This window comes from Fusarium pseudograminearum, chromosome 3 (genome assembly GCF_000303195.2).
Source record: "Fusarium pseudograminearum CS3096 chromosome 3, whole genome shotgun sequence".
Lineage (NCBI taxonomy): Eukaryota > Fungi > Ascomycota > Sordariomycetes > Hypocreales > Nectriaceae > Fusarium > Fusarium pseudograminearum.
This window is the reverse complement of record NC_031953.1, coordinates 4,164,966-4,178,192: the sequence shown is the minus strand read 5'-3', so window position 1 is coordinate 4,178,192 and position 13,227 is coordinate 4,164,966. Positions and strand designations below refer to the sequence as shown.

The window sequence follows — 13,227 nt, the reverse complement described above, 5'->3', positions numbered from 1 at the left end:
GGGGGGGGGCGTGCCGGAGTCAATGTCTTTGCACAAGGGCAAAATCGGGATGACCCTGTGTAAAAGTCGACATCCTGGTCTAAGCTCTTTGCCTCTTTTGGAAAGCTCATGGATATACGTATAGCGGTACTCAAAATGTATCACGAGAATCGATGAAAGAGCCATGTTAGGTTGATGAGCATTATAGAGTCATTGGCTCTTATAAACTATAAAAATAATTACATCGAATCACGCCTTAACATATATGTTGTCAATACCAGCACCGCCTCGACTGATATGTCCCCAAGACCTGACGGAGATCTCTCGGTTTGACCTGGGTGAAATAGACATGCCACCACCAAAAACCCATCATGACATTTGCTCTCGCTAGGACGTGCCAGGACTCAATTGCATGATAAAGTTGTGCAGGGGTATCACATCAGAGAGTTGAAGCAACATCATTATAATTAGGAGAAGAAAGTCTTTTGACTTAAACAAGGGGTATCACTGTCGCCGAAGCGTCTAAACTGTCTATGCTTGCACCATATATCACCGCTCCTGACACCGCCGTCACTCTTCATCCTCCACTTCATCTTCTGATATGGCGGGCGCCTTGATCGCGTAGCCCTCCTCAAATCCGGCAGGATCACATACGCGCTCCAGGCTGATTCGGTTTTCTGCCACATATCGACGAACTGCTTGCTTGTCTATCCGCACTCGCGGCACCGTCTTTACCACTGTGACCACATCTTTATTAACTCCATCAGCAGCAGGCGAAGTCCTTGTCCCATCTTGTTTGCTTTCGTCTGCTTCCGTATCGTTGACAAGCTTCTCCTCGGGCTTACTAGGACCCATGCCCGCCTCTTCAACAACACCCATATCTCGCAGCACCGGCAGACAATCTTCGGGGAGAATCCATGTCGCCTTGCAGCAGTCATTGAGGTCCACGAGGACTTCGTTTTCGGGGTTCTTGGTGTCCAGTTCGATACTCAGCAGCCATCTTGCGATTTCGCCAGCCCAGTAACGCTTGTAGCCTTTTCTGCCAAGATCCGAGATCGGCTTTTCCGGTCCGCCCAGGATCTCTTCTCTTCTGGAAATCTCGTACGAAGCTCCCATGAGCAGGGCCCCGAGACCCTTGCGCTGCCACGGAGGAAAGATAAGAATGCAAGCTAGGTTGTTGCTATCCCACGACATCTTTTCCTTGGAGAAGAACCCAACGATGCGAGGGAGTGGGAGCTCAGGTTCTGTCGATATAAGCGAGGGCCGGGTCGGAGGTGTGTAGACAAGCAAGAAGTAGTTGAAGCCCGTAACGTCAAAGAACACAGACTTGTTGTCGAGAAAGAGCTTTGCAAAGAGCGACAGGTTTTGGCAGAAGAGCTAAAAGGACATGTTAGCATTGTGGCTCTGTCAGTCATGGCATGTGAACTTACCCCGTCTTTCTCTCCGTCCACCTCCCAAATGCTCCATTCACCCTCGTCTTGTACCAACTCTTCTACATATCGAATGTTCCCCTCTCCCTTCCGTCGCTTGGGTCCAGAAGCTTTGTTGTCATACGGTACAAGGATCTTCCTACGTCCTTGTGGGTGAATGTAGACCTTGCGTCCCGGTATTTGAGCCTTCCGCTCACATACATGAACGTGATGGCACCATGCGACTAATTCTTTGGAGTATTTAAAGCAGCTGGGACAGACGTAGAGACGATCGACTGCGGGTGGCGATGTACCTCCAGTGGCCTGGCCCTTGGCGCCTGCTTCTTTGCTGCCTGACTTGGCTGGATGTCCTGATGATTCGCCGAGAACTTCCTTTCCATAACAGCTAGGGTACCATGTGCTGAAGCACATGTTTCCCAGAACAACTTTGTCTATGTTGCGGTCGGTTCGTAGAGGCGGGCGTACAGACGGTGCGGGAGGTGGCTTCGGAGGGTGGACTGGTGTGACCGTAGGTGGCGGTGGTCGTTCGAGCATACGCGGTGGTTGCGCTGTTGGGCCATGAGGTCGGACAAGAGCTGAAGGTCGCTGCAATGAGTTGGTATGCGAATGAGGGACGTGATAAGTGATCTCAGGCGCTACTAAATCTGAAAGCGGACGACCAGCAGCAGTAGGTCGTGGAGGTGGAACGGCTGTCATTGTCGCTGAAGAGGGCCTCTTTGCTGGGCCTGGTTGTTCAAGCGGAGCCCATCGCAGTACAGGAGGGGATATTTGCGACTGCGACTGCGCTTGGGTTTGGGCTTGGGCTTGGTCTGGGGCGGTAGTACTGGATTGCGCCTTGGACGGCCGAGACCGGGTTATCGGGGTACGATTGCGCTTCTGGTCTGGAGAGGTTGTGTTGGGTGAACTAGACAACAAGGTCGGTATTGAAGGCGGCGGAACAGCAGTTTCAGTGCGTGCTGACGATGCTGGCGGCAAAACCGGGGTTTGACGCGTCGCTCGACGCGCGACAGTGGGTTTAGTTTGAGGATCGGAAGAGGTCGGTTTGGGTTTGGGTTTGGGTTTGAGAGCGGAGGCAGAAATAGAAGCGGATTGGGAATCAGAATCAGCGGGGTCTTGTTCTGCTCGCTTGCGCTTTTGAGGCATCGCTGTGCGACCCTCTTCTCTTGACTCAATATCGTGGTCGAGTAGGAGTTAAATGGGTAGAAAGCTCTCTTGCTGCGCCAGGACGTATTAGGACGCGGTTTTAGTTTAGTTGATTTATACTTTGAGATATGAGAGCAAGATTGATTTGCGATAGGATGGGCTCGTATTATTTTAGTTTAAAGTTGCAATGTTATATAAATCGTCGAAGGAAACAAAGTCATCAGCTACTAAAATAGATCCAAGTATGATATTGGATATGGCCTGCAGGCATAAACACTACGCGGGGACGGCATGCGGCAGGTGCATTGAATAAAGGACGTTATCACGTGCAGGTCTATCCTGTTGTTTCATCAGCTCTTGTTTTGTTTTTTGAAGCGCTCGCAACCAGCAAAAAACGAACAAAGTTGGTGTTGAGTTTTTTTTTAATCTCTATTCCAGCCTACATCCCCAGGCACTCAGTCACTAAGCAACTCGGAAATAGCATGATAAAGTTAATGGCAATATTGTTTTATAAGATGCCATTCTCAATTTGGGCTGTTACCACTAATACTAGGTAATTCAAATAACATCAACAGAAAGGACTGACTACTATCAACGGAAAGACTGATAACTATCCATTGTTTGGCCTGTTCAATCAAACAGTTTGAGCTTGAGCAAACTCTCGCTCTAACACACCCAACACTGCTCAAATCAGTGTCGGCGCAAGGAGCAAGTCGGCGCATGAGCACCCATAACTCGGTCCAGAGTCTCATCGCCCTCCTCCCAGTTCTTGATCAGAGTCAAGAGTCGACGACGAGCAAGGCCAGCATCGCGGTTACGATAAACACTGTCAATTTTTCGCACATCAGTCTTGTCGCTGACGAGCCATCGTCGCTCCTCCTCCATGAATTGGTTGTACGATGTATCCTCGCCGTATCGAGCCTTGACATTAGCAGCAAGATGCTCCTGCACAACCTTGTTCAACTCGATCTGTGGTTTGGTCTGCTCAGCCGGGTTAGCGAAGCGAGTGTCGACAGTGGGCTTAAATGTTGCCGGTTTGAGTCTTGGGTCTGGCAGAACCGAATAGGCCGAAAAGCAGACGAGAGATGGGCTCTTGAGGACTGCTTCAAATATGATCATGACTGCCAGGGGTGCCATGGGCATGTGTCCAAAATTGATGTAGGCCAAAGGGCTCCTGGTCTGCACCAGACTCTGAATAGCAGGCACAGCTCCATCCTCGATGTAGTTGTAGGCCTGTCCAAGATCCTGGGTAGCGTACGCCTGGCCAAGATCAAACACCTCGAGTGTGGGATGGCCAGTAGCCGCCTTGCACAGCGCAATGGCACCTTTGGTGCTGACTCCAATCGACTGTAAGAGCAATCGAGCCAGATATGGTGCCTTGGGTAGTACTTGGGCAAGGGCCTCCGCGCCATCGTCGCCAAATGGATTTGATGACATGTAAATGGAAGTCAAGCCGCAGTGCGGCGACAGAAGGAACTTGCCAACAGCCTTGGCGCCTTCAGTCGAGATTCCGTTGCCGTTGAGATAGATGTGCTTAAGGGGAAGCTTGCCACCCTCAGGCATCTCATGGCCAGCCAAGCGGCTGAAAAGGTCGGTAACTCCTCGATCGCCGAGTTGAGTCTGGTCAAGGTCAAGTGTTCGCAAGTTCTTGACACCAGTAATGAGGCGGTACACGTCCTCGGAGGCGTCTGGACCAAGTGGGTTGCGTTTCAACCAGATGTTGGTGATGGCCTCGGATTTCACCATGGCATTGACGAGAATCTTGAAGCTCGGTCCATCAATGCAATTACCAGCAAGATACCAAGTGTCCATTCGGTCAGGGAGATCACTGATAAAGTTGGCAATCTCATAAGCTCCGACAGGTCCAATAATGTTATTACCCAGAAGGAAATGCCGGACAAACTCGTTTGGTCGAAGCGAGTCCATCAGCTTGCCAACGTGGTCAGGGCCAACAACCATCTTGCAAAGGTCCATACGGCCATCTTCGTAGACGACACCTTTACGGAACTCGGCACCTTGGACGCCATAGTACGGCTCACCTCGTCCGCCGTCCAGCTCAAATCCCTTCTCGTGGCCATGTAGCTCATGGGTGCCGCCGCTCTCGAGATGGTGCAAGAACGGTGCAAGATCGGCCTCGTGGGCGATCTCGACTGGCATGGGAATAGCTGGCACACCGTCAAGTGAAACCGGGTGCTTGGCAGGATCCCAAGCGCCTTGGGACAAGATACGGGAAGCCCAGACAGGCGCCTGTACGCCAGGGGCAGCACCGCTGGACAGGCCTTGGGTAGTGTGGCCATTTCGAATAGTGGCCATCAACATGTCATATCGTCGCTGCAGGGCGGCCCAGGCACGGAGGCGCACACGGTCCGCATCAAAGCGGATAATGGCCGTCAGCGAACCTTCGTGCACAGGGTAAAGCATCGGAGCAATAGCTACGGCCAAGTTGTGACGAGCGGATCTGCGACGAGGGAGGTCATGGAGAGCATCGTCAATACGATGCTTGTTTAGTGGCAGAGCAATGATCTCATCTACAGTAAAGGGATGAGAAGGGTTGAAGCCGGGCAAGTGCTGGTCAAGATCAACAAGGCTCTTGCGGCAGAGGAAGGCAAGATGGATTGCCTCATCCATGTTGACCGTGTCATTGTGTTTGTTCAATGGAGGTGATGCCGTTGCGTGTTGGGACGGTATGGAGAACGAGGGCGGCTCAATAGGCCGAAGCTCGGTAGCAGTAGACATATCGGAGGTTGCGAGTTTGGAATATGGTAAGAAGACAAGCTTGACTTGGTGTGTTGGTTGAGTTTGGTTTATGGTGAGTTGGACTTATACTACAGTGGTGATGGTCACTTATATAGTGGCTAGCCAAATGCAGGTTTGCATATTGAAAGTCAATTTCATTCAGCCTTACATGTGGGCACTGACTCTACGGTAGGGTCCCAGGAATATGCCGAGACATGTCAAGTGCAGGGCGTAAATCGACATCGATGTCAATCGTGTTTCCACTTGGTGAGTCAACCTCGAGCTTTGATCACGCTGCTTTGGGACTCGACCGGCCTCTGTTTACCTCTCGGCAGATACGCTTGCAGGGAAACAAACAAGCCTCACAGGATATAGATGCCGCGGTTTCATTCGAAACTGTGGCTGTACTAGCTGTACCAAGGGAGTCGGTCTTAACATGGGTGAGATATAAGTGGTGATCTAGGACGAAGATCGTGGCTCAGCAACATCTTACTGTAGGCAACCACATGGACGACCCACACTTGTCGATACAAGGGCGCGAGATCGTCGACTAATATTGTATATCCGAATTTGCCTAACAAGAAATCTGCTTTACCTTGTGATGCTTTTGGTGCTTGGTCGTGTCAGATATTGAGGTTGTTGTCCCCACCTGATGAGTGTTGACTAGTGCTTCGACAACGCTTCCAAATATCCTCCTACCTATAACCACAACTGCAACAAGAACTCCCGGTTTCAACACCCAAATACTGCATATACACATTATGTACTTCAACTATAGAACATAAAGTTGACTCAAGTTGATGAAGGCATCGAAATTATCATCCGATTTGAGTTTCGGATCTGTCACTGAAGCTTCAGGGTAAGAAGACCTCGCAACGCCTTTTGTCTCCGATGTGTATATTCCTGCTACCTTCGACCTACACTTTGCAATCATGAATAGACAAAGCTCCGTACATACTATTGCTAGTCTTCATAAGGTAAACTACAAAAAGAACGATCAAGAAACATCACCAACACATGTCACAACAACTTCAATGCCACCAACGGACAAAAATAAACAACATGAGGAACACCGGATTTGAACCGATAACCTTCAGGAATCCCCAAAGAAGCTGTTGGACAGCTCACTGGAATCTGACGCGCTACCGTTGCGCCAGCTCCCCAAGTTTTGATGTATGAAGCAATTGAAAACTGGCCTCAAGTGGACACGATGCAGGAGAATCCTTGCTTGAAAAAAAGAGAGAGAAAAAAGGAAGTTGGAGGTGGAAAAATAAAGAAACCGCATCTGTAAAGATGCGGATTTGATGTTGTGTGAGGAACACCGGATTTGAACCGATAGCCTTCAGGAATCCCCGAGGACAACTGCTGGGTTAGCAGAGCACTGGAATCTGACGCGCTACCGTTGCGCCAGCTCCCCACTTGTTGTTAAATGATAACTTATGCCGGCTCATATATCGCGCACAGCAAAAACGCGGCGTCCAACATACAGCGTCTCGAACAAAGAACCAACACGGATAGGAAGAGCACAAAGCCCTTGTGCAGGGACCAGTCATAAGTGCCCTTCGTGGACTGCCCCTCAGTTTAAATGCTGTTGTCTTTTATGGTGCTACGCTGGGTCAAGGGAATAACAGTATCCTCATCGTTTGTATGTTTAAATATGGCAAGCGTCTATCATGAGCAAAGGCAGGTCAAACAGAAGACAGGACTAAACATAGAGAAAGCGAATTTATACTCTCAAATTTAACCTCTCTGTACCAAGCATTTAATACATACATGGGGGTCATGATTTAACCTCTAAACCTCCCAAAACCTCCTCCCTTCTATCACCGAGTTCCAGTAGACACCCACCATCACTCTAAGCGCCAAGCGGGTCATAAGCAGATATTACAGCCAAGTAAGGCAGGATGATGCTGTCGTCAAGAGAACCTCTATGCGTTATCAATGATAGACGATATACAGACGTCACCAACTTAGATGCCATCATACTCTCCGCCGAGGTCATCCTCGTCCAGGTCGCCCTCCTGTATTTCCTTGGCCATCTCACGCTCGCGTTCCCGGGCCTCCTGGGCGTTCTTAAGCTCAAGACGATGTTGGTTCATGGGGAATCGCATGGCCTAAAGAGGAAAGGGATTAGCTTGCTTCTGTCTGGGCGAATACACATATACATACCTTGACACTCTCATCGTGGAGGGCTAGACAAGCTCGAATTCGGTCGTGGAAAGCCTCACCAGGCTCACGAGTAGCATACACGTCACCAACCTCCTTGCTCTTCATGAAGCCCCTCTCGCGGTCCAGAGTAGCCTCAATCACACCATCGCGAATGGCTTTGGCAACAATGTACTCTGCCGACTCCTCACTACCAAGCTGGAGACGGATACAAATATCCCGAAGAGAGATACGAGAGTAAGACAAAGACATCATGCGGATACCTGTCTTGATAACGTTTTGTCGTAGACGCAGGATTAGGCTGTATGTGCCATCTCGTCGGAAGGTATCGGCATGGTCGGCAATCGCTGTCTCAAAGTCCTCGAGGTTGCCAACCCTGACTGACTTGACCAACAAGAAGTAGGGCTGGAGAGCAGCCTCCATTGTTGGCTGACGGAACATGGCTCGGTCAGGAATGTCACCCATCAACAGCTCCACGACGTAAAGAAGTTTGGTTGCTGTTTGGGCGAAGCCGAGGGCACAGCTACTAGATGGAGCCTTTCGGGTGGCAGCAGTGAGATGCTCATGGGCCTCAGTGTATCGCAGCTGGACAGCACGGATACGACCAAGGTAGTAAAGGAACCGTGCTACCTGGTTGTTGACAGCGTTCTCAGGGAACTGAGTGTGAGAGACCAGGAGATCAGCCTGGTTAATGTGCGAAGTTGAGAGATAGTTTCGCAGCAATAGAACAATGACTGAGGCTTGTGTGTCGACATCCTTGCGTAGTACAGCGGTTCGAAGAGCGGCGAGGAGAGTTGGTCGAATCGCGACCACAGGAGACTGGGGAGACGGAGGGAGAGGGGCGATCTGCTCGCAGAAGATGGAGTAGTAGAAGTAGACCTTGGCGGACAAGGAGTCCAGCGTACGGCGGTTGAGAGACTGCACTCTGTCCGAAAGGTACTTAGAGAAGTCGGCTCCACGCTGGAACTGCTTTGAGTCGAAAAGGTACACCTGGACGAGGATGCCGAGGAAGATATCGATCTCAGGAATGAGGTCCTTAGCCTCCTTCTTGGAACCGTTCTTTCCAGATGTCTTGGCATCGTCGATGTCCATCTCTGAACCACTCTGTCGGCCAAGGGTAACATCCTCGCGCTCAATGGCAGCTAGAAGTGGCTTGACAATAGCACTCGAGTTGGCGGTGGCAGGGAAAGCGTCGGAGACGACCTGGGCAATAATATCGGGGGTCAAACGCTTGCGGATAATAGAGATAGATCGCAGGGCGCGGAGGGAGAATCTGGCGTCGAAGTGGGCCACGGCACGGTCTATCAGGGCAAAGTTGCTCTTGATATCTGTCGAAATATAATGTCAGTACTCGCTCCAGTCGACCTTGTTGAGCTCCCACAAGCTCTACTCACCTGCGATAGTCTGTACCACAGGGTCGACCTTGACCTCCTCCTCTTCCTCTTCCATTGACACGTCGCCTTCGGCATCGGCAGTTGCCTTGTCAGACTTTTTCGACTTGGAAGGAGGAACAACAACAGTCATCTCCTCGTCAGCGTCCTTAGCAGGCTTCTTGCCCTTGGGCTTTGTGCTGTCTGTCATCTCGACGTCCTTGCTTTTCTGAACGTTGTTGCCGGCAGGCTTCTTGCCGTTGTTGTTTGGTGCCTTGCTGGGCGGCATGATGGGTTTCTATGTGTGAATGCGAAGAAATACGGCTGAAACTATCGGAGTAGGAGCTGTGGATGACGATAGTGGCAGAAGATCGAGTCGTGCGCGCGCCTCGACTTGTCGCAGCGTCTGCGTAATTGAGTTCAAAGGGAGTTGGCGAGAACGGTAAACGATATACCAAGAGTTCAGGCACGAGATGGGTGTCGAGGGGAAAGACCGTCGGCAAGGTCAAGACAGTGATTGTCGTGGTGAGTTTGTAATGAGATTGGGAGAGGCTCAAGGTGATGCTGCTGCTCGTTGCTGGTGCTAGCTCACCAAATGGAGACCGGGGCTTGGTAACTGGCCAGTGGGCAACTGAGGCGACGACGGAAAGAGACTGAAATGGGGCCAAAGATACCTGCTCTAGGCGGTGATACCGCTGCACAAGTAGGTACCTCCAAAGTATAGGGCCGCTACCTTAATAAGCTGGCAGATTGTGGGGCTCAAACAGTGACGTCTCGATGTTGCCTGCAGTCGACGTTGTGCATAAACGAGACGGTTATGTTTATGCAAGTTATGCAATTACTTAAAGTACTTTGTACAGATAGCGACACCAATAAATAACCTGAGGATTAGCATGTACTGGACCATGATATATCAACTCAGAATGAAATAGATATCTTATTCATACAACATATAATGCAGTATCACTGCCAAATAAAGACATGAGTTCAGCGGTGTTATTTAATCAAGACGTAGACTGAACCAGATGTCACTAAAAGTTCAACACCATACAATGAACTACACGTTACCAGACCAATATAGTGTCGTGATGAGAATATGCAAAGTCAAACAAAGATATTGTATTATCGTTTTCCTAGTCAAGAGAGCATTTCTCTCCCATGCCAAATAATCTCGGATGCATTCTGGTGTACCCTCTAATGAGAAAATCAGCCTTCGTACCTGACCGAAGACCCCTATTACGCCAATTTGTTCCGGGTATACACCCAACGCCTGTCTTTGGAAATACAAAATAAGTCTTGTTGCTTTTTTGGTTTCGCCTGGGCGTCTCGTACTGCCCATCCCTCCCGTTGTTTATTCACCCTTGCCCGGCATAACCTTGGCAGCTTGGACTGCGCTCATCTTCGCAATCCACCCAGTAGATGGTTGAATCTTTCGGACAGTGCGGAGCTCGTCAGAGGAGTAGCCGGGGACACGAATGTTGTAAGTTCGTTCCAGCACAAGTTGGATGTCGCGAATCTCGAGCACCTTGGACCCGCGCTCCTTTGAGTTTCGACAGGCTGCATGTAAAACAGCGTCGACAAACGAGTCTGCCATATTCAAAACATTCTGTCATCAAGTTAGCGATCTCGTCCAAGTCCAAGTCCAAGTCCAAGTCCAAGAAGAAAGTGTGTGTGCTTACCTCTTCCACTTCAGGAGTGAGCAGGTTTCCATCCTGCCCCTCAGCTGGCCCTCCGCACACTTGTCGGACCAGCTCGTCCAATTTCTTCTTGCTTAAAACGTGATCTCCTTCTGCCTCATGGTTGTAGGCTGGAATTCTAGCCATTGCGGGCTGGTTCATAACACCACCCAGCGTTCCACTTCCTTGAGTCATCGTGGGCCGACCTGCGTTTACTCCGCCTCCAACCGCAACGCCCTGAGGCACGGCAGTGGCCTTTTCAGGGAGCACTTTGGGGATGGGCATCTTGGTTTGCAATGGCGTTTGTTGAGGCTGCGGGGGGTGTGCGTGAGGATGACCCTGTGGAGTTGGCTGCTGGGGAATATTTGGCCCCGTCACGCCTTGAGTCACTGCGCTGCTTGGAGTTGGTGTTCCGGCTGCAGCAGGGCGGCCAGGCAACTGCGCGCTTCCCGGAGTGTTAATGGTCTTGTTAGCCATTTCTATAGCAGCAGAGTGACTGAGAGCTCGCTGAGGTCCTGGCACTGTTGTTGGAGCTGCAGCGGCGGCGGCTTGCTGCGGTGTAGGGATGCGCGGAGCGTTCTGCTGAGTTGGTGTTCCAGCTTGGTTATGCGCAGCTGCTTGAGGCATCGCGGGATTGACAGGACCAGTGCCAGGTTCCTGTTTGACCTGAACCGGCGCTTGTGGCAATTGTTGCTGCTGTCCAGGCTGAGGAGTTCCTTGTGCTGGGCGCACTTGTCCTGGTGCCGGTACTGGTATTCCGTTAGCCGGAGAGGCCCTCGCAGCGGCTAGCTGCTGTTTGGCAACCTCGACGGCGGCATTCACTGGAGGGGCGTTATTCTGGTTGTTTTGGACTTGAGTTGCTTGAGGTTGATTTTGTGGAGCCTGTGTTTGAGGTTGTGACTGCTGCGGCTGGGTTTGTTGTTGTTGCTGCTGCTGCTGCTGCTGCTGCTGCGGTTGGGCTTGTTGTTGTGTTGCAGCAGTTTGTTGACCTGCAGCAGCTACAGGTTGCTGCTGAGTTCCTTGCTGAGAGGCTCTCGCTGCATTTTGTGCTGCCTGTGCTTGTGCCTGTGCCTGACCAGTGCCTTGCAGGTTACCTTGCTGCTTGCGAACACTGTCAACCCACTTGTGCGCGTCGGAATGGGCCTTGAGTTGCTGTTCCTTTCGAATCTGCAGCTGCCTCAGCTCGTCCTCCTTGAAGGGCGTTCCAGCAGCAGCTCTGTCATTGATGAGCTTATCAATCTGCGCAACCTTTTGTTTGCTGTTATCCATCGTCATGAGCGCACGTGTATAGCGTTGTTTAATCTCCTCTACCCATTTGTTTGCGTCGGCGCCGGATTTCTCTGCTACTTGGGCGGGTGCGCGGAAGTTTATCTTCGCAATATGTTGGAGAATATGCTCGGGAATTCTATTTTGTTGGGTGGTGGCTCCGGCCACCTGGTTGCCAGCTGTGGCGCCGGCTGCCTGTTGCTGGTTCTGTGCCTGAGGTGTCGCCTGTCCGGCGGCGTTTTGTTGCATTTGCTGAGGGCGCGCCTGCTGGTTCTGTGCATTCTGGCCTGCCATCTGAGTGCGCCTTTGGTTGATCTTGCTGATGAGCATTTTGGAGAACTCTATGATTTTCTGTCGCGCCGCAATATGCTCCGGGCTGTTCTGGGGTGATCCGTTCGCCTTGTTCCACAGTCCTTGCAACCCATTCTCATATTTAGATTTCTCTTCCTCGCTCAGTGTAGGTAAGGTTCGAATCTGATTGGGATGATACATGGGTGGGCGTTGCTGAGCCTGTCCTGCGCCAGCTTGCTGGCCTTGCGGTTGGCCTTGGCCTTGCTGGCCCATTTGCGGATTCATGGTATATGAGGTGAAGATAATCGGTGTCGTGGTCGAATCGAGTACAGTAGGTCTGTAGATCAGGGCAGGTAGATCTGGACAAGACAGGAACAGCGGTTAAACAAGATATACAAAATATAAAGTTGTGTGTCTAACAAATAGGACTACAGCCTGAGTTTACTCTAAGTCAAGCTCTGGTTGTGGTTCGTGAATAACGAACTCCACAGCGAGAGACGCGTTAATGAAGTCAGTCCCAGGGCGCGGTAAAATGTCGGTCCAACTGTACAACGACCTTGTTAGTGACCATCCAATTACACGACTGTCATGGGCGTCCTCTTTGTTGGGACACACTGCTTACCCTTCCGTGTGGGGTCAGATTAATTGGAAATCGTCTAATACGATCTGGGTTAGTTTACAAGCACTTGTCATGAAAGTCTGGAGCTACAGAGTTATCTATTGTTTATTGTCATCTGTCATCATTGTCATTGCGGATCTTGAGGTAGGCAAGGTAGCTGAGCTGCAGTAATGTACTATGTATGTATGATTCGCTTCAGGTTCCTGCGTTGAGTTGACAACAACAACCTGGAACCCAAGTTGTTACACAATCTGTAACCAGTTGAATCCCATGCTATAGCTGGAATAATAAATTAATTAGTTGGAAGCATATTGTGATACCTTCCAAGCTGGAGCTTTGGTGAGTACCTACCTACTAACCTACAATCTATGGCTTGTCTATCAACGGGCTAACGTTAACTACTGCCACTGGAAACTCACTTTACTCCTCGGGGTTTGGGCCAAACAAGGTACAGTAAATGAGGGCCTAGTTGACCGTAAGCTCTGGCAAGTAGCAGTAGTAGCAGTAGCAGCAGGCAAGGTAAGGAAAATGCCCCGATATCCCCAACGATA

General features: G+C 50.6%; 4 protein-coding genes across 4 annotated transcripts, besides 1 other annotated feature; all 4 read right to left on the bottom strand.

Annotated features, from left to right (window-relative positions):
* Positions 1-549: 549 nt before the first annotated feature.
* FPSE_02925 (uncharacterized protein) lies at positions 550-2,552 on the bottom strand (the record flags this gene model as incomplete). Its single annotated transcript, XM_009256044.1, has 2 exons — positions 550-1,356; positions 1,410-2,552. The coding sequence occupies 2 exons, from the start codon at positions 2,550-2,552 to the stop codon at positions 550-552; spliced, it is 1,950 nt and encodes a 649-aa protein (XP_009254319.1).
* Positions 2,553-3,242: 690 nt separating this feature from the next.
* Positions 3,243-5,288, bottom strand: FPSE_02926 (uncharacterized protein; the record flags this gene model as incomplete). Its single annotated transcript, XM_009256045.1, has 1 exon — positions 3,243-5,288. One exon carries the CDS (start codon positions 5,286-5,288, stop codon positions 3,243-3,245), a length of 2,046 nt encoding a protein of 681 aa, XP_009254320.1.
* Positions 5,289-7,258: 1,970 nt separating this feature from the next.
* On the bottom strand, positions 7,259-9,113 carry FPSE_02927 (uncharacterized protein; the record flags this gene model as incomplete). The annotated part of the gene is made up of 3 exons (XM_009256046.1): positions 7,259-7,402; positions 7,458-8,782; positions 8,849-9,113. The coding sequence occupies 3 exons, from the start codon at positions 9,111-9,113 to the stop codon at positions 7,259-7,261; spliced, it is 1,734 nt and encodes a 577-aa protein (XP_009254321.1).
* A 1,062-nt stretch (positions 9,114-10,175) lies between these two features.
* Positions 10,176-12,342, bottom strand: FPSE_02928 (uncharacterized protein; the record flags this gene model as incomplete). Its single annotated transcript, XM_009256047.1, has 2 exons — positions 10,176-10,430; positions 10,504-12,342. The coding sequence occupies 2 exons, from the start codon at positions 12,340-12,342 to the stop codon at positions 10,176-10,178; spliced, it is 2,094 nt and encodes a 697-aa protein (XP_009254322.1).
* Positions 11,417-11,452: a microsatellite.
* Positions 12,343-13,227: the final 885 nt, after the last annotated feature.